The sequence below is a fragment of the Oncorhynchus clarkii genome, unplaced genomic scaffold (assembly GCF_045791955.1).
Source record: "Oncorhynchus clarkii lewisi isolate Uvic-CL-2024 unplaced genomic scaffold, UVic_Ocla_1.0 unplaced_contig_11072_pilon_pilon, whole genome shotgun sequence".
Classification (NCBI taxonomy): Eukaryota; Metazoa; Chordata; class Actinopteri; order Salmoniformes; family Salmonidae; genus Oncorhynchus; species Oncorhynchus clarkii.
This window is the reverse complement of record NW_027257930.1, coordinates 507,990-529,156: the sequence shown is the minus strand read 5'-3', so window position 1 is coordinate 529,156 and position 21,167 is coordinate 507,990. Positions and strand designations below refer to the sequence as shown.

The 21,167-nt window shown below is 41.1% G+C and overlaps 1 protein-coding gene across 1 annotated transcript; it reads right to left on the bottom strand.

Moving 5' to 3' along the window:
* Positions 1–8,859: 8,859 nt before the first annotated feature.
* On the bottom strand, positions 8,860–14,664 carry LOC139393695 (uncharacterized). Its single transcript, XM_071142039.1, has 2 exons — positions 14,654–14,664; positions 8,860–10,430 (listed from the first exon to the last, which is right to left on the bottom strand). The coding sequence occupies exon 2, from the start codon at positions 10,419–10,421 to the stop codon at positions 9,492–9,494; it is 930 nt and encodes a 309-aa protein (XP_070998140.1). The 5' UTR covers positions 10,422–10,430; positions 14,654–14,664; the 3' UTR covers positions 8,860–9,491.
* Between the last annotated feature and the right edge of the window lie 6,503 nt (positions 14,665–21,167).

Here is a 21,167-nt window from a genome sequence, read left to right as displayed (position 1 = left end):
CCTTTAATCATATGTACTGGGAGTGACCAGGGGACATGTTTTGGAAAGAGGTTCCCTCTGTCTTATCTGCTGTAGTGGATGTCATCACACCTTGTTCCCCCAAACTGTTATCACTTAATGATCATTCACCACTATCATTACAGAAAATACCTTTCATGTCAGGTTTGACAGCAGCTAAAAAGATGTTGGAACTAAGATGTCTACAACCTCATTGGATCAGCACTTTATACACTGTTAGGATCCATGGGTCTACCACCACACCTCATTGGATCAGCACTTTATACACTGTTTTAATATATCTATCTGCTACTTCTTGATAGTCAGACTACTTCCCATTTACAGATAGACTACTCAGGTTCAAACTTTATTTAGGTATGTTTTTTGAATTAATGGCTATCCTATTTGTACGGAACAAGCGTCCTAATTCCCCAATGCGTACTATATCTCTCCTTTAATAACCTTCCGGGTGGCAAAACCAGGATTTATTAAGCTCTAGTTTATGTATGGTACTGCACCTTACCACAAGTCTCTCCCGTTTCTTCCTTCCTATCGATTTTGGTTAAAACACAAAGTAGAAACCCAGTGTATTTGTTCAGAATATCAAGCACCTATCATTGATTAAATCCAAACTCCTTTAGAACATTCAATCAAAAATATCCCAAATAATTCCTCCCAAATTAGAGAATAAAGGCTACTGACCTGCCGCCGACTGGGAAAAGCACTGTTCGTTGGATCTAGTCACCTTCCCTGTCGGTCTGGGGTGTACACCGGCTTGGTCTTTACCCTCAATTCAGAGGCCAGGTCTTAAATAACGGGACCAGACCCGCTCGTGCACGATTTTTCCGGCGTACGACCTCCAGATGGCAGGGACGGATATTTAGATCCAGGTTCGAAGGACCAAATGTTGCAGGAATTATATTCCTCTGTTTTAATACCCAATTAAAATTAAACACTCTGTCAATTCATAAGGATTTGTATGACCCTCATTTGTATAAAATGGACAGAGCCCAGTCTCAAAGTCAAACAGCAGATTTTATTCACGATAGTACTGCTCCTTACACATTTTACCACAGGTTATACACTTAAAATGAGGTCATTAGTTTCAGTACCAACCCGTGCCATCTCCGTTCTAGTACTAAGGCTGTATGGGTCTCACATCGTCTCACCCTATTAAGATACGACCGAGCCAAGGACATGCTTGTGAAGATAAGCATTCTAGCCAGACTGGCGATATAGTTCATTCATTTCTACCAAGAACAGACAGTCATTGTTCTAATTCTTGATTATATTTACACACATTATATTCAGCACTAGGATTAAAAAGAAAATTCATACATATACAATAACATAATAGTATTCTGATTAGTATATATACAGTAACATAATAGTATTCTGATTAGTACATATACAGTAACATAATAGTATTCTGATTAGTACATATACAGTATCATAATAGTATTCTGATTAGTACATATACAGTAACATAATAGTATTCTGATTAGTACATATACAGTATCATAATAGTATTCTGATTAGCACATATACAGTAACATAATAGTATTCTGATTAGTACATATACAGTAACATAATAGTATTCTGATTAGTACATATACAGTATCATAATAGTATTCTGATTAGTACATATACAGTAACATAATAGTATTCTGATTAGTACATATACAGTATCATAATAGTATTCTGATTAGTACACATACAGTAACATAATAGTATTCTGATTAGTACATATACAGTAACATAATAGTATTCTGATTAGTACATATACAGTAACATAATAGTATTCTGATTAGTACAGACACAGTAACATAATAGTATTCTGATTAGTACACATACAGTAACATAATAGTATTCTGATTAGTACATATACAGTAACATAATAGTATTCTGATTAGTACATATACAGTAACATAATAGTATTCTGATTAGTACATATACAGTAACATAATATTCTGATTAGTCAGTCCTGATTGAAATGTATACATAATTAGTCATTATTGATAAAAATTCCCTTAACATATCCACCCTATGATTAAATATTATACATCCAATCACACATGTAGTTATATTACAATATTAAAAAGCATACTACTATTTTTACTAGAAATATTTATTGTCATCAAAACATCACCTAAACATAACCCACTACTTGCATTCACACAGACTGTTTTTAGGACAACTTCAGAATCATAACTCTTCTTATCAGGATTTTCGTTACAATCTTCATAAAAAAAACAGTATAATAATGAAACAAGATACAACCTAACCTCCCTAAACATAAAAAATGGTCTCATCAAATATAAATTCCCCGCAAATGAAGAATCCAGATTCGTCCACTTGTTCTGTAGACATGCATGCAGCACTCCACGGGTCAGAACTTGGAATCGGCTCGTACCTCACCATCTGTTGTGTCATCGATTTCTCCAGAGTCCTGGAAATAAGGCCTCGTACACAGGGAATTAGACAACAGCCACATAAAACTAAAACAGTTACACAGATGAAGGTAACCCATAATACAGTGATCATAACATTTTTCCATTTGCCAAACATACTATCAAACCAATTAGTCAGAGAAGTATCCACCCCAGAGTTTTCTGCCAACCGGTGAGCCAGGGTGGTCAAACCAGCTGAGGCTTCGGTCACTGATTCGTCCGGAGCTGTGTTATTTGGGATGTAAGTACAACACATGGTCCCGAAAATCATGCATACCCTTTTCAGCCAATAACATATCTAATGCAATTCTATTCTGCCAAGCCATCAGGCTGGTTGTTTCAGTCTGTTCTGCCAAACCTTTAATAGCATCTTTCTTTATCTCTGGTACAATTGGTAAAACGCTGTTGATTATAATACATATAATTAATCCAGTCCACGTTCTTATTGAGAGTAGACCACCCGGAAATGCTTAACTCTAATCCTCCTGGGATCTGATATCTTGCTTTCAACTCATCTGGCACCCCCCGTGGAAACCCCAATGTTATCAATGTATACCCTGACATCATTTCCCAAGAGTACTGTACCGGGCCAAACGGTAATAATCTCCTCCGGTCACTGTAAAGGGAGGAACCTGTGGATATAAATAGTGCAAATCAATGCAACTGTCATTATCTGGCATTCCTGCTTTCGTGAACAGCTTTACCATACCGGCCTAACCTCCTCTACCCAGAACTGTACTAGGGTGTCGACTGAAAACTGGTCATATCCAACATACAATAATCCTAGATCCTCTTTCATTACTGTTTAAAGGGTAAGGCGTATCTTTATGCAATACATCCCTCTCTCCGGATTACAGTCAAAAACTCTCACCGTCACTATACTCCACCTCCTTCCATACTGGGTGAGTGGATTCATATAGCCCTCTCTCTCCAAATGAGCTATGACCTGTGTCCACGATCAATATGGGAACCTGCACCGATATATACCATAATGTCTCAGAGTCCTAGACTGCCATGTAGTTAGGGACCCCATTTGGTCTATATAAAACTCCATTGAGAGATCCTTCCCAACCTCTACTCTAACTTCCTGTCTACCCAGATCTAGGGATCTCTTATGCTTGTTTTGGAACAAAATCCTCATCGTCTAAACCATGGGTCAAATTACCACTCTCCGCATACTCAGGTAGGACGTGCTGTATCAGGAATATGGCACCAACGATAAGACAGCTCAGACGAACAGCTTCCATGTGAAGCACCACCCTCTCCCCGAGAACACATCACTAGCAAGAGCCAGACACACCTTCACTTCTATGAACAAAAACAGGGGTGAAAAGACAGGAAGGATTTTCTTCATTCGAGCGATGGCCCCTGGAATTCTGTTAATTCCAGTTCTCCTCTCAAACACTGTTTATTGTTCGACAGTGTCACTGTGTCTTACCCTCCCGCCGTGCGATATGAATCCGGGTAGCTCTTTCAGCTAGCTGTCACCAGGTGTCCTTGGTATGGTCCCCCCAACAAGCCTCTGGGACTGGATTGAGTGACTTCACCTGTAGTTCACCTGTAATGCATAAAATCCTGGACATACAGGCTTGGTTAACAAACAGTTTCTAATATGTTTTATCTGATTATATCTTTAACTTCTAGGCCTATTTGTTAGCTAAACATTTTTTTATTGTTTTTATTATTAGTTTATTATCCAATGGGCCACTAACTTACCCATCCCCCTTTTGATACCTGGCTCTGCCCAGGTAACAACCTTATCTACCCTAAATAATGACTTAGGTAGGATTAGTAAATTATCCTTATATTCTTACATTATCATGTATGTCCAATTCTCCCTTGGGCATCCATTCATATCAATCCTGTATCAATTATCTGGCAAATGTCTTATCTAGTTTAAGAAGTATTTGTGCTAAGCGTCTCACTGTTTGACTTTATCTAAAATCATTGATTTTAGAAAAAACATGTCTATAAGTGGCAATCTCTAAAGTCCTTACATTTCCTTAATCAATCTATCTTTATCCTTACAATAATTCTAAATCATCACAGATGTCATATATTCCTGTTAAATTTAGTAATATTTAAAAAACTCCTAATAGTCAAACAGAGCCAAAACAAATCCTAACCATATCAAAGTCCTTCCCACACTAATAAGCTCTTTCCTTCAGAGATCCTTAGAATTCTATCTGACAATAACATGAATTTAATATATGTTGCATAGTGTGTGGAATACCTTATCTACATTAATGTATCACCCCTAAGAACTGAAACTTATTTTTCTATGTAATTTCCTGCCCTATTGGCTTAATACGGTGTCCTGTCCAAACCTCAAAGGACCATGTTTTATCTCCCCCTATTTATTCTCAATGATAAATAGGATTATTTTCTGTTGTAATACCAAATCAATAATAGCCAATTCGAAAACTTCACTGCTAATATTGTAAAACAGAATCCTGAAACACTTTCTCATCAGTGATTCAAACAATAATTCTAACCCCAAACTAAAACTCCATTATAATTAATTGACCTTAAAACTAGTAACTCAATATGACCACATTCATTATACCAATGACTCTCCCCTGAGGCTGATCAGACCTCAGAAGATAGCCATGATAAGGTCAATAAGTCAACCCACCCTTGTATAGTCATGTTCCATACTACATTAGACATATTAAAGAACCCTTTATCCTTAAAATAAAAAAATTAACTTGTGTAATTAAAACTCATAAAATAAAAACTCATAAAGTTCCATATGTGAGCGTGCCTCTTTAAAATACCTTTGCACAATAACAAATAGTCCTAACAAATGTTTTATGTGTATGTATTTGCAAACCTTAATGATTAAACAACTTAATAAACTTCCAGGCCTTTTTCAATTTGGTCGTTTATTCCCTCAATCTCCCCCACTCTCCCCAAGATTATAATCCCAGGAAACGTCTAAAAGTGAGACACCTAAACATCAATTTTCCCAGAAGAACACAACACGCCTAACTAGCATTCACTATGCTACTTCGATTCAGAAACTCAAAAGTGAACTATAAACTAAACCTAATGATAATTCCCCTTTGACTCAAATCATTAATCATAAGTTTTAAACAACGTCTATGTATATGTTTACTTAAATGAACATGCTACCCTTAGATACAATTAACCAGATAACATTATTATCCAATGTATTACTTTTTCCCTCTGCCGCAAATGTCGTACATTTCTCAGGGTAAGAAATCTGTAATTTAATCCCAGATATTTAATAAAAATGTAAACTCATTCTCCCATGGCTCCTTTAATTTACTTATTTTAGATAACTTCCATCCGTCCCGGAATAAGGAATTCTACTTAAACACACCAGAATACAATGTTTAATTAAGTTAAATCATTTAGTCCATAATGTTGCTTGATCAGTGGTTATGCTGTTAGCAGGACAAAATGAGTCTACATGAAAAGTGGAATAATGTTAAAGCCTCGGCCCCTTTTCGCCTAAAATGACATACCCAAATCTAACTGCCTGTAGCTCAGGCCCTGAAGCAACGATATGCATATTATTGGTAAGAAAAAACTTTGAAGTTGTGAAAGGAATGTAGGAGAATATAACATATTAGATCAACTGTTTTTTTGTATTTTTTTTGTACCATCATCTTTGAAATGCAAGAGAAAGTTCATTATGTATTATTCCAGCCCAGGTGTAATTTTGATGTTGGCCACTAGATGGCAGAAGTGTATGTGCAAAGTTTCAGACTGATCCAATGAACCATTGCATTTCTGTTTCAAATTTTGTATCAAGACTGCCCAAATGTGCCTAATTGACAACAATTTTGGACCCCCTTGTGGCCCCCTTAAATGTGGAGTATGAAATAATTATTACGATATGACAACAATAATGTCTAACGTAACTGGCCCCTCTAACAGTACAACTGGCCCCAGCTTGGCCCCCCCAGTTGAAACGGTCTAGAACCACCAGTGAAGAATATGTGAATAAACATTTGAACGTATCTATTTTTCTGTTCAGGAAAAAATGGTCATGTCTATAAAACAACAATCTAAAATAGTCAATGGGTGATGAACATGTTTTATTTGACTACATTAAACATTAACATACGACACAAAGGAGGTATTCATCATAACTGGACCAGTTTGCCCCATTCTGTGTATTATTCAGTAATATATACATAAAAGGTGGGAAACCAAAGTCAATCTAGCCCAGTCTTCTGCTATGCAAATCATTACAGAGTTTAAGACTAAAGTATATGGAATGGAATGGGCAATTCATTAACGCATATATTTGTACACTGCATGTTTTGCATTAGATATATTAGACATCAGCAAACAACAAGAAAGGGAAATACATGTTTATAATGTTTATAATGTAGCACAGTTTTGTCCAGGCAATTCTGTTATCTAGCATTATCAGGGTTGGGTGAATGAGCCCCTTTACATACATCTCATTCTCAACTGACTAGAAAGAGTGTTTTGCCTGAGAACAGCACTAGCACTGTCCCTAGAACTGTCTTTAGCACTGTCCCTAGAACTGCCCCTAGCACTGTCCCTAGCGCTGTCCATAGAACTGCCCCTAGAACTGTCCCTCGCACTCTCCCTAGAACTGCCCCTAGCACTGTCCCTAGAACTGCCCCTAGCACTGTCCCTAGAACTGTCCCTCGCACTCTCCCTAGAACTGCCCCTAGCACTGTCCCTAGAACTGTCTTTAGCACTGTCCCTAGAACTGCCCCTAGCACTGTCCCTAGAACTGTCCCTAGCACTGTCCCTAGAACTGTCCCTAGAACTGTCCCTAGCACTGTCCCTAGCACTGTCCCTAGAACTGTCCCTAGAACTGTCCCTAGAACTGTCCGTAGCACTGTCCCTAGCACTGTCCCAAGAACTGTCCCTAGAACTGTCCCTAGAACTATCCCTATAACTGTCCGTAGAACTGTCCCTAGCACTGTCCCTAGAACTGCACCCTAGCACTACCCCTAGCACTGTCCCTAGAACTGTCCCTAGAACTGTCCCTAGCACTGTCCCTAGCACTGTCCCTAGAACTGTCCCTAGAACTGTCCGTAGCACTGTCCCTAGCACTGTCCCTATAACTGTCCGTAGAACTGTCCCTAGCACTGTCCCTAGAACTGCCCCTAGCACTGTCCCTAGCACTGTCCCTAGAACTGCCCCTAGCACTGTCTCTAGAACTGTCCCTAGAACTGTCCCTAGAACTGCCCCTAGCACTGTCCCTAGAACTGCCCCTAGCACTGTCACTAGCACTGTCCCTAGAACTGTCCCTAGCACTGTCCCTATATCGCACTGTCACTAGCACTATCCCTATATAGCACTGTCACTAGCACTGTCCCTATATAGCGCTGTCACTAGCACTATCCCTATATAGCACTGTCACTAGCACTGTCCCTATATAGCGCTGTCACTAGCACTGTAACTATATAGCACTGTCCCTGGCACTTTCCCTATATAGCACTGTCACTAGCACTGTAACTATATAGCACTGTCACTAGCACTGTCCCTATTTAGCACTGTCACTAGCACTGTAACTATATAGCACTGTCACTAGCACTGTAACTATATAGCACTGTCCCCATATAGCACTGTAACTATATAGCACTGTCACTGGCACTGTCCCTATATAGCACTGTCCCTATATAGCACTGTCACTAGCACTGTCCCTATATAGCACTGTCCGTCCCTATATAGCACTGTCCCTATATAGCACTGTCCCTATATAGCACTGTTCCCATATAGCACTGTCCCTATATATCACTGTCAATAGCACTGTAACTATATAGCACTGTCACTAGCACTGTAACTCTATAGCACTGTCACTAGCACTGTAACTATATAGCACTGTAACTATATAGCATTGTCACTAGCACTGTAACTATATAGCACTGTCACTAGCACTGTCCCTATACTGCACTGTCACGAGCACTGTCCCCATATAGCACTGTCCCTATATAGCACTGTCCCTATATAGCACTGTCACTAGCACTGTAACTATATAGCACTGTCACTAGCACTGTAACTATATAGCACTGTAGCTATATAGCACTGTCACTAGCACTGTAACTATATAGCACTGTCACTAGCACTGTCCCTATACAGCACTGTCACGAGCACTGTCCCCATATAGCACTGTCCCTATATCGCACTGTCCCTATATAGCACTGTCACTAGCACTGTAACTATATAGCACTGTCACTAGCACTGTAACTATATAGCACTGTCACTAGCACTGCCCCTATATAGCACTGTCCCTATATAGCACTGTCCCTATATAGCACTGTCACTAGCACTGTAACTATATAGCATTGTCACTAACACTGTCACCATATAGCACTGTCAAGAGCACTGTCCCCATATAGCACTGTCACGAGCACTGTCCCCCTATAGCACTGTCACGAGCACTGTCCCCATATAGCACTGTCACTAGCACTGTCCCCATATAGCACTGTCACTAGCACTGTAACTATATAGCACTGTAGCTATATAGCACTGTCACTAGCACTGTAACTATATAGCACTGTCACTAGCACTGTCCCTATACAGCACTGTCACGAGCACTGTCCCCATATAGCACTGTCCCTATATCGCACTGTCCCTATATAGCACTGTCACTAGCACTGTAACTATATAGCACTGTCACTAGCACTGTAACTATATAGCACTGTCACTAGCACTGCCCCTATATAGCACTGTCCCTATATAGCACTGTCCCTATATAGCACTGTCACTAGCACTGTAACTATATAGCATTGTCACTAACACTGTCACCATATAGCACTGTCAAGAGCACTGTCCCCATATAGCACTGTCACGAGCACTGTCCCCCTATAGCACTGTCACGAGCACTGTCCCCATATAGCACTGTCACTAGCACTGTCCCCATATAGCACTGTCACTAGCACTGTCCCTATATAGCACTGTCCCAATATAGCACTGTCCTCATATAGCACTGTCCCCATATAGCACTGTCCCCATATAGCACTTTCCCCATATAGCACTGTCCCTATATAGCACTGTCCCCATATAGCACTGTCACTAGCACTGTCCCTATATAGAGTTCTTTATGGCATTGACTACTTCTTCTGCTTCCTCTAGTGTTAAAAACTCACCCTGGAGAAAAGGTCTGATACCCTCACATGCATGGAGTCTCTCCTTTAATACTCCCTCTTCAACTTGGAGGGTGCGGTCAGCTGGCAGATGGAATGCCAGAGTCACATTGTCCCACATGAAATACTCAAAACCACGTCCAAGTTCTTCTGTTTCAACTGTTCCACTCTCTCTGTTGATGATCAGCTTCTTTGTATGGGTTTCACATATTGCTTCTGCACGCCAGACAATTTGACCATCTTTATAAATGCATATTGCCTTATCATTCTCATCAGCAAGAAGTGGGTACTCATCAAACTCTGTCACATCTGGACCGTGGACAACCACAACGTACATGATCTCCTGCTTGTAAACCACAGTTTCATAGACTCTCAGGACAGGCTTCTCTCCCTCACAGATCTGCTCTGTGTACATCTGCATGAGATCCTCCAAGGGGAAGGTAAACTTAAAGTTCCCGTACCGAGATCCCTTTTGGAAGACAGGGGAGGTGGTGAATTCCTTCAGGAATGGATTGTGTCTTTGTTCTTCACCCGTTGTTGGGTCAAAGGAAAGCTGTTCCTTTTCAAGGAAGCGATTCTCTGCTGCCTCAATTTCCCCTTCTGTAATGTGAAGAGCCCACCATGTGAAACCCCCTGTTTGCCCTGCTGTAAATCCACTCAGATCCATGATTCCTGTCAGGCCTGTTGGAGTGGTTACATGACAGACTGTGTCCACGTGAAATTCCGCTCGGTCAGCTTTGGGGTACAGTGGAATGTCTTTTGAAATAAGACGTCTACAACTTAGTGGGGTCTCCATTTTCAAGGTTTCTATACTCTGATGCTCCCCGCGGAAAAAGGTCTCCGTTATTCCTCTTTGGTTTTGTCGCTGCATTTTCTTTCCCTGAAAAGATGAAAGTTGACAGTCAGATGAGTCGTGTGTCTCTTTATTTAACTAGATTGTTTGCACAACATCATTATGAGGCGTTGACAAATGTTATAAAATAAAGGTTTAGATGCAACAATATGAAAATCCTTAAGATCCACATGATAGTTGTAAACATTTTGAAGCTGTGTCGCTTATTTACAAAGGCAAAAGACAACACAAACTTACAATGGAATAATAGCAGATGTAATTGTGGGTTACAATCGGGTGAGACAGTATAAGTTCACAAGGTTTATTTTTATTTGATATTCTTCTAGAATCAATGGGTATACAGGATATCTAACAAAACATGAAATAATAACAAAATAAGATTCATTTCAAAAAGAGATACCATTGTAATGAGTTGTATCATTTGAGTATTTGTACTGTGTTTTAGACAAAGATACAATATCTATTGAACACAACTCCTGGAAGTCATCATCTCTACTACTAAATATATTTAGAATCAAAAGACATCTGTATAATGTGTTCCTCTTATACTGGACATAAATAATACTACATTAGTTTTCAGTCAAACCATCAGCTGAACAAATGTACTGAAATGTATCCTTCTAAAACACAAACTGAACAAGCATTTCTATAACATCGTTTTGGTTACTTCTTTGTGTGCAGTAGGGTACTTAACATGAGAGTATGTTTCAGTAAGTAAGACCTAGCAAATACTAACTGTATCTCTTGTCTTCACTTAACCAATAAGGCACGAGGGGGTGTGGTGTATGGCTAATATACTTAACCAATAAGGCACGAGGGGGTGTGGTGTATGGCTAATATACCACGGCTAAGGGCTGTTCTAAGACATTGTGGAGTGCCTGGATACAGCCCTTAGCCGTGGTATATTGGTCATATACCACAGAGGGGGTAAACAGAGGTGGTAAACTGGTGACCAACGTAATTAGAACAGTAAAAATAAATGTTTTGTCATACCCGTGGTATACGGTCTGATATACCACAGCTGTCAACCAATCAGCATTCAGGGCTGGAACCACCCAGTTTACAATTAAATGTATAATACGTTTGCTTGGTTAAGTATTTATGCCCCATACCATAGGTTATATAGACTACAGTATTTATGCCCCATCCTGTTATACCCCATACCATAGGTTATATAGACTACAGTATTTATACCCCAGACTGTTATACCCATACCATAGGTTATATAGACTACAGTATTTATGCCCCATCCTGTTATACCCCATACCATAGGTTATATAGACTACAGTATTTATGCCCCAGACTGTTATACCCCATACCATAGGTTATATAGACTACAGTATTTATGCCCCATACCATAGGTTATATAGACTACAGTATTTATGCCCCAGACTGTTATACCCCATACCATACCATAGGTTATATAGACTACAGTATTTATGCCCCATACCATACCATAGGTTATATAGACTACATTATTTATGCCCCATACCATAGGTTATATAGACTACAGTATTTATGCCCCAGACTGTTATACCCCATACCATACCATAGGTTATATAGACTACAGTATTTATGCCCCATACCATACCATAGGTTATATAAACTACAGTATTTATGCCCCAGACTGTTATACCCCATACCATAGGTTATATAGACTACAGTATTTATACCCCATACCATAGGTTATATAGACTACAGTATTTATACCCCATACCATAGGTTATATAGACTACAGTATTTATGCCCCATACCATAGGTTATATAGACTACAGTATTTATGCCCCATACTGTACTGTAGGTTATATAGACTACAGTATTTATGCCCCAGACTGTACTGTAGGTTATATAGACTACAGTATTTATACCCCAGACTGTACTGTAGGTTATATAGACTACAGTATTTATGCCCCAGACTGTTATACCCATACCATACCATAGGTTATATAGACTACAGTATTTATGCCCCATACTGTACTGTAGGTTATTTAGACTACAGTATTTGAGCAAAAGTGCTTGTCGAACATCTCATTCCAAAATCATGGCCATTAATATGGAGTTGGTCCACTCTTCTGGGAAGGTTTTTCACTAGATGTTGGAACATTGCTGTAGGGACTTGCTTCCATTCAGCCACAAGAGCATTAGGGAGGTTGGGCACTGATGTTGGGCGATTAGGCCTGGCTCGCAGTCGGCGTTCCAATTCATCCCAAAGGTGTTTGATACATTTGAGGTCAGGACTCTGTGCAGGCCAGTCAAGTTCTTCCCTTCAGTTGGCTAGCGTTCTCCTGGCATCCACCAAACCCAGATTCATCTGTCGGACTGCCAGATGGTTAAGCGTGATTCATCACTCCAGAGAACGTGTTTCCACTACTCCAGAGTCCAATGGCAGCGAGCTTTACACCACTCCAGCAGACGCTTGGCATTGCACATGGTGATCCTAGGCTTGTGTGCGTGCAACTCCCGACAAACAGTTATTGTGCTGACGTTGCTTACAGAGACAGTTTGGAACTCGGTAGTGAGTGTTACAACCGAGGAAAGACGGTTTGAAAGCGCATCAGCACTCTGAGGTCCCGTTTTGTGACCTTGTGTTGCCTACCACTTCGCGGGTGAGCCGTTGTTGCTTCTAGACGTTTCCACTTCACAACAACAGCACTTAGGGTTGACCAGGGCAGAAACTTGATGAACTGACTTGATGAAAAGGATCCTACTTTATGGTTTATAGGGTGCCTACATTGAAGAATCTCAAGTATAAAATATATTTGGATTTATTTAACACTTTTTTGGTTACTACACGACTCCATATGTGTTATTTCATAGTTTCATGTAGAAAATAGTAAAAATGAAGAAAAACCCTTGAATGAGTCAGTGTGTCCAAATGTTGTACTGTTAATGTATTTAAAGTGTAATATTGGGATGCAAACTAAATGAATACATTTAAACACTACATGTATATCTGACATAGTACAGGTGTCATATTTATTAAAGCCCATAACCATGTGTGTGAGGTGTATACTTTCATTTCAAAGTAGATTTGTTTAAACACATTTGACCACAGTGGTGGGTCAAAATGACCCGAGGACAGCGGGAGAGTTGATCACAGTGTTGGGTCAAAATGACCCGAGGACAGTGGGAGAGTTGACCACAGTGGTGGGTCAAAATGACCCGAGGACAGTGGGAGAGTTGACCACAGTGGTGGGTCAAAATGACCCGAGGACAGTGGGAGAGTTGACCACAGTGGTGGGTCAAAATGACCCGAGGACAGCGGGAGGGTTGATCACAGTGTTGGGTCAAAATGACCTGAGGACAGTGGGAGGGTTTTAAAAACTATCAAGAAACACTCTGTGGGACCCTGATTTAGCCCAATACAGTAACAAGTTAAATAGGATCAAATTCAACCGTTTCTCTTTTAAAGTGATGAAGACATGGATATCTCATGGTGTGGTGGGGTATGCAGTGGGTCAACTTGGAGCACCTTTATCTCCTGAATGTTTGAATATGCCAGCTTAATAGAATATTGTTATATTTAAACCCACTTTGACTGACTGGACCTGAATGTTTCTACCACCAACCTCACACCTGTTTTAAACAGTTTTTTCCTGTTCTCCTTCATCTAAGATCGTTGCATTGTACATCGTTTTGTTGTTGTGAATACTGTCATTATTATTGGTAGTAAATTGTGTACTCTATGTTGAGTGTCGTGTTATTCATGTAACAGTTACATTGCAACTTATTAATGGACAATACTTCAGCTGCTTTTAATGATCTGTTACATTGAAGGGGCAATCTGGGATTCAAAAAATAACAAAGGCGCCACCCTGCCATTCTTTGGGGGTAAACAGCCGAGGGATGGGGTGAGTTATATTCTTCAAGAATCAATGGCTACAATATATATCATTCATTTAAAAGTCCACAAATGCATCATGTACCAATCACAGATTTCTGCTTTAAATGCCTGGATACATTATGGCATGAAAATCCCTCAAAGAAGAAACCGTCATTAATCACTAAGTCAAAATACATTTTAGATAACGATGTCAGAAGTAACATATTTATTTGATTTTAGTTACATATAACCTTCATCAAAGATGATACTATATCTATATTTAATACATTAAACTCATTCGCCATTTGTCATCCAATCAAACCATTGCCATTTGAATGCATTAGGCAGCTATGCTATCGTAAATACAGTATCTTATGTATTCTAAATAACCGCCCATTTGGAAAAGGAAAATGCAATAAATATTTACTCTGAGCTGCGCTTCGATCGGTTGGTCGTAGATGGAAGGCTGGGTTGTCCTTTGAACAATGTCTGGTGGTAGAACGTATACTTGGTAGAATCGTCGCCGTGTGGTAGAACAGGTCCTTTGTCCGTCCTATCCTAGCCCACGTTTCCAGCTGTGGTTGCTAACGCAACAACTAGGAGGTATCACTTCTTTAGTGAATAAGAGTTCAAAGTTCACACCAAGTTGCCATACTTTAAGCTCATGCTATATTCTGGAAGGTATAGTCGAAATTCATCCTTTCGGTGTGTTGATCATCATCTTCACGTTGAAATTCGATGCTAATTTCAGTAGGTTCTTGTCGTTTAACCAGAGCTCACGCTGAGGTTGGCTTAGTTCTGTTGTTGATCTTGTCCTTTTCAAGTGGAGACCACCGTCCTCTTCTCCTTGGAACAGGAGGTTACATTTTCATATCAGGGCTTATATAGTAGGAGAGAGAAGGGCGTGTTTCATAGTTTATAACCAATGTCTGTTCACTTGGGCGGGACCTCTGAGTGAGCAGAGTTTATAACCAATGTCTGTTCACTTGGGCGGGACCTCTGAGTGAGCAGAGTTTCTCTATGACAAACCGTTCTCTAATTTAAGAAGCTGAAATTACATTTCATCTATTCACAAATAGTTTCATATTTTAACATCACATTCCAAGTTGAATAATATCATAGAGGGGATTGTTTTCACTGCTCCACATGTCTGGACATGTCTGTACGTGTAGTTCACATTTGTACTACAGGGGTCAGTCTAGGACAGGTCATCACATTCCAAGTTGAATAATATCATGGAGGGGATTGTTTTCACTGCTCCACATGTCTGGACATGTACGGACATGTATGGACGTGTAGACATGGCAATAGTAGTATCTTTTGTTTCCTACAGCTTACATGGGTACATGGATGAAGCAACAGTTCACTTTTGTACTACTGGGGTCAGTCTAGGACAGGTCATTGAATTTTCAAGATGAAAAACATCATGGAGGGGATTGTTCTGACTGATGTTAAATAAAGTTTGACTGCCTCCTTCTTACAAATGATCCACAAAATATACAAATAAAATCAAACTTGGTTCAACACAGTGGTGGGTCATTTTCACCCGAGGACAGCGGGAGGGTTGATCACAGTGTTGGGTCATTTTGACCTGAGGACAGTGGGAGGGTTGATCAGAGTGTTGGGTCATTTTGACCTGAGGACAGCAGGAGGGTTGATCACAGTGGTGGGTCAAAATGACCTGAGGACAGCGGGAGAGTTGATCACAGTGGTGGGTCAAAATGACCTGAGGACAGCGGGAGAGTTGATCACAGTGGTGGGTCAAAATGACCTGAGGACAGTGGGAGAGTTGATCACAGTGGGAGGGTTGATCACAGTGTTGGGTCAAAATGACCTGAGGACAGCGGGAGAGTTGATCACAGTGGTGGGTCAAAATGACCTGAGGACAGCGGGAGGGTTGATCACAGTGGGGGGTCAAAATGACCTGAGGACAGCGGGAGTGTTGATCACAGTGGTGGGTCATTTTGATCTGAGGACAGTGGGAGGGTTGATCACAGTGGTGGGTCAAAATGACCTGAGGACAGTGGGAGAGTTGATCACAGTGGTGGGTCAAAATGACCTGAGGACAGCGGGAGGGTTGATCACAGTGGGGGGTCAAAATGACCTGAGGACAGTGGGAGAGTTGATCACAGTGGGGGGTCAAAATGACCTGAGGACAGTGGGAGAGTTGATCACAGTGGTGGGTCAAAATGACCTGAGGACAGTGGGAGAGTTGATCACAGTGGTGGGTCAAAATGACCTGAGGACAGCAGGAGGGTTGATCACAGTGGTGGGTCAAAATGACCCGAGGACAGCGGGAGGGTTGATCAGAGTGTTGGGTCAAAATGACCCGAGGACAGCGGGAGGGTTGACCACAGTGGTGGGTCAAAATGACCCGAGGACAGTGGGAGGGTTTTAAAAACTATCAAGAAACACTCTGTGGGACCCTGATTTAGCCCAATACAGTAACAAGTTAAATAGGATCAAATTCAACCGTTTCTCTTTTAAAGTGATGAAGACATGGATATCTCATGGTGTGGTGGGGTATGCAGTGGGTCAACTTGGAGCACCTATATTATCTCCTGAATGTTTGAATATGCCAGCTTAATAGAATATTGTTATATTTAAACCCACTTTGACTGACTGGACCTGAATGTTTCTACCACCAACTTCACACCTGTTTTAAACAGTATGATTTTTCCTGTTCTCCTTCATCTAAGATCGTTTCATTGTACATCGTTTTGTTGTTGTGAATACTGTCATTATTATTGGTAGTAAATTGTGTTCTCTATGTTGAGTGTCGTGTTAATCATGTAACAGTTACATTGTAACTTATTAATGGACAATACTTCAGCTGTTTTTAATGATCTGTTACATTAAAGGGGCAATCTGGGATTCAAAAAATAACAAAGGCGCCACCCTGCCATTCTTTGGGGGTAAACAGCCGAGGGATGGGGTAAGTTATATTCTTGAAGAATCAATGGCTACAATATATATCATTCATTTAAAAGTCTACAAATGCATCATGTACCAATAACAGATTTCTGCTATAAATGTCTAGATACATTATGGCATGAAAATCCCTCAAAGAAGAAACCATGTCACTAATCACTAAGTCAAAATACATTTTAGATAACGATGTCAGAAGTAACATATTTATTTGATTTTAGTTACATATAACCTTCATCAAAGATGATGCCTATATCTATATTTAATACATTAAACTCATTGGTCATTTGTCATCCAATCAAACCATTGCCATTTGAATGCATTAGGCAGCTATACTATCGTAAATACAGTATCTTATGTATTCTAAATAACCGCCCATTTGGAAAAGGAAAATGCAATAAATATTTACTCTGAGCTGCGCTTCGATCGGTTGGTCGTAGATGGAAGGCTGGGTTGTCCTTTGAAGAATGTCTGGTGGTAGAACGTATACTTGGTAGAACCGTCGCCGTGTGGTAGAACGGGTCCTTTGTCCGTCCTTTCCCAGCCCACGTTTACAGCTGTGGTTGCTAACGCAACAACTAGGAGGTATCACTTCTTTAGTGAATAAGAGTTCAAAGTTCACACCAAGTTGCCATACTTTAAGCTCATGCTATATTCTGGAAGGTATAGTCGAAATTCATCCTTTCGGTGTGTTGATCATCATCTTCACGTTGAAATTCGATGCTAATTTCAGTAGGTTCTTGTCGTTCAACCAGAGCTCACGCTGAGGTTGGCTTAGTTCTGTTGTTGATCTTGTCCTTTTCAAGTGGAGACCACCGTCCTCTTCTCCTTGGAACAGGAGGTTACATTTTCATATCAGGGCTTATATAGTAGGAGAGAGAAGGGCGTGTTTCATAGTTTATAACCAATGTCTGTTCACTTGGGCGGGGCCTCTGAGTGAGCAGTGTTTATAACCAATGTCTGTTCATTTGGGCGGGGCCTCTGAGTGAGCAGAGTTCCTCTATGACAAACCGTTCTCTCATTTAAGAAGCTGAAATTATATTTAATCTATTCACAAATAGTTTCGTATTTTAACATCACATTCCAAGTTGAATAATATCATAGAGGGGATTGTTTTCACTGCTCCACATGCCTGGACATGTCTGGACGTCTAGTTCACATTTGTACTACAGGGGTCAGTCTAGGACAGGTCATCACATTCCAAGTTGAATAATATCATTGAGGGGATTGTTTTCCCTGCTCCACATGTCTGGACATGTATGGACATGTATGGACATGTAGCCGTGGCAATAGTAGTATATTTTGTTTCCTACAGCTTACATGGGTACATGGATGATGCAACAGTTCACTTTTGTACTGGATCAGTCTAGGACAGGTCATTGAATTTTCAAGTTGAAAAACATCATGGAGGGGATTGTTTTCACTGCTCCACATGTCTGGACATGTACGGACATGTATCGACGTGTAACCGTGGCAATAGTAGTAAATTGTGTACTCTATGTTGAGTGTCGTGTTAATCATGTACAATACTTACTTACTTGTAATCACAGTATACACTACCATATCAGTACACACTACCATATCAGTATACACTACGGTTACGGTTAGGCACAGGGGTTGCGACTGTGAAAGGTGCTCAGAGAGCTACATCTCGGCATCATCCTGAGGAGCTACTAGCAACAACAGTTAGAAACATGAGGCACTTTCCCTGTGGTTATTGACCGTGTGCTGTTTGGGGTTTGCTTCCAATTCCCTAGTACTTATAATTGCTGTATCAAAAGAACTATGTTACTAATTACACACATATATGGAAATAGCTACGGGGTTGGACGATGGCCTATGTAAACAGAAGACAATTCGATTCACTCCGTGTCTCTTACCGAAATGAACATGGCAACTGGCCCCTATTGGACAGATCGTGGCTTCCACTGTTAGAATGACTGGGTGAGAAGTGGTGGGGTTCCGTCTCCGAAGAGCAGCTAATATCATCCCTGAATAGACCCGAAGTCACTGTAGGAGCTATTGCCATCGCGGCCTACTTTGGTGACATGCCCTGAGGTGTGTGTTCAGGTGTGGTGAAGAGCCCTGACAATAGCCTCATCCCATTTGCTATATACAGTATGTCACCCGAGGCCATTACAAATGCACGGACTTCGTAGACTGGGACAGAGGTGAACCTGTTGCGATGATAGAGGATGTGATTGAAGCAGTCCCAGAAGGTTACTAGACCGAGAGAAATACTGATAAGGTAACCTGTGATAAGTGCGGGTTTGTGCCTGTAAAAGATGCAGTAGTCAACAGCGTGATTGACACAGCTATACACTTCAACACCATGGCACATGGACTATATGAGGTTGAAAAGGTGACCTTTGTACCAAGACCCCTTCCTACGCTGCAAGAGCTCTGCAGGAGCAGGATGGTGAAAGATGTAGCAGGACCAATCAGGAGACAATGGGAGATGGAAACTCCACCCCATCTCAACCACTTCATACAGGCCGGTCCATATGCAAAGAGATAGAGGACATGAACATTGAACTCCTGCACATCTAAATGAATATATCAGGCAGTATAAGTCTCATTATACTATACCATTATGTATCCTTGGTTTGACATGACAGCAATGCAGTGAATCACCAGTCATTTCAGAGCCTTGTTCTTGTCTATTCACATAGATTACAAACAGCAGTAACATTACCACCACACATGTTCCACCCAGAGATTATGGCTGGGCTTTCCACCCAGAGATTATGGCTGGGCTTTCCACCCAGAGATTATGGCTGGGCTTTCCACCCAGAGATTATGGCTGGGCTTTCCACCCAGAGATTATGGCTGGGCTTTCCACCCAGAGATTATGGCTGGGCTTTCCACCCAGAGATTATGGCTGGGCTTTCCACCCAGAGATTATGGCTGGGCTTTCCACCCAGAGATTATGGCTGGGCTTTCCACCCAGAGATTATGGCTGGGCTTTCCACCCAGAGATTATGGCTGGGCTTTCCACCCAGAGATTATGGCTGGGCTTTTCACCCAGTACCGCTTCATCCAAGTGTGTCTGGGTTATCCAACAAGAGTCCATTCAGTGGTTTCTAGCCTTTACAGTTGCATCCAAGCGTGTCTCTATATCCAGCCATTAACAATACATCCCACACAGGTTGCTTAGCAACCCGTTTACCACTTATCACACTGTGGCTGTAGTATCCACACAGGTTGTTTAGCAACCGATTTACCACAAATCACACTGTGGCTGTAGTATCCACACAGGCTGTTTAGCAACCCGTTTACCACTTATCACACTGTGGCTGTTGTATCCACACAGGTTGTTTAGCAACCCGTTTACTACTAATCACACTGTGGCTGTAGTATCCACACAGGCTGTTTAGCAACCCGGTTACCACTTATCAAACTGTGGCAGTAGTATCCACACAGGCTTACTGTCTCCACCCCCGTCAGGTTTATCTACCCTTCGCCCAGTCTTCTCTGGTTGTTTATTCAGCCCTGGGCACTCAGCCAAGCCTGTCTGTTATACAACTCAGGGTGTTTACCCAACCGAATATTACAGGGAAGCAGGTAAATAGCAAGGTCTGCTCTTCAGATCTACATCATTTGGCCTGTCAGAGCTCTGTCTCAACACTGTCTCAACACTGTCTCAGCACTGTCTCAGCTCTGTCTCAACACTGTCTCAACACTGTCTCAGCACTGTCTCAGCACTGTCTCAACACTGTCTCAGCACTGTCTCAGCACTGTCTCAACACTGTCTCAACACTGTCTCAGCACTGTCTCAACACTGTCTCAGCACTGTCTCAGCACTGTCTCAACACTGTCTCAACACTGTCTCAACACTGTCTCAGCACTGTCTCAGCTCTGTCTCAACACTGTCTCAACACTGTCTCAACACTCTCTCAGCACCGTCTCAGCACTGTCTCAGCACTGTCTCAACACTGTCTCAACACTGTCTCAACACTGTCTCAGCACTGTCTCAACACTGTCTCAGCACTATCTCAGCACTGTCTCAGCAC

Coding starts and splice junctions, on each gene's coding strand:
- LOC139393695 (XM_071142039.1), bottom strand. CDS start 10,421: ATGCAGCGACAAAACCAAAGAGGAATAACGGAGACCTTTTTCCGCGGG.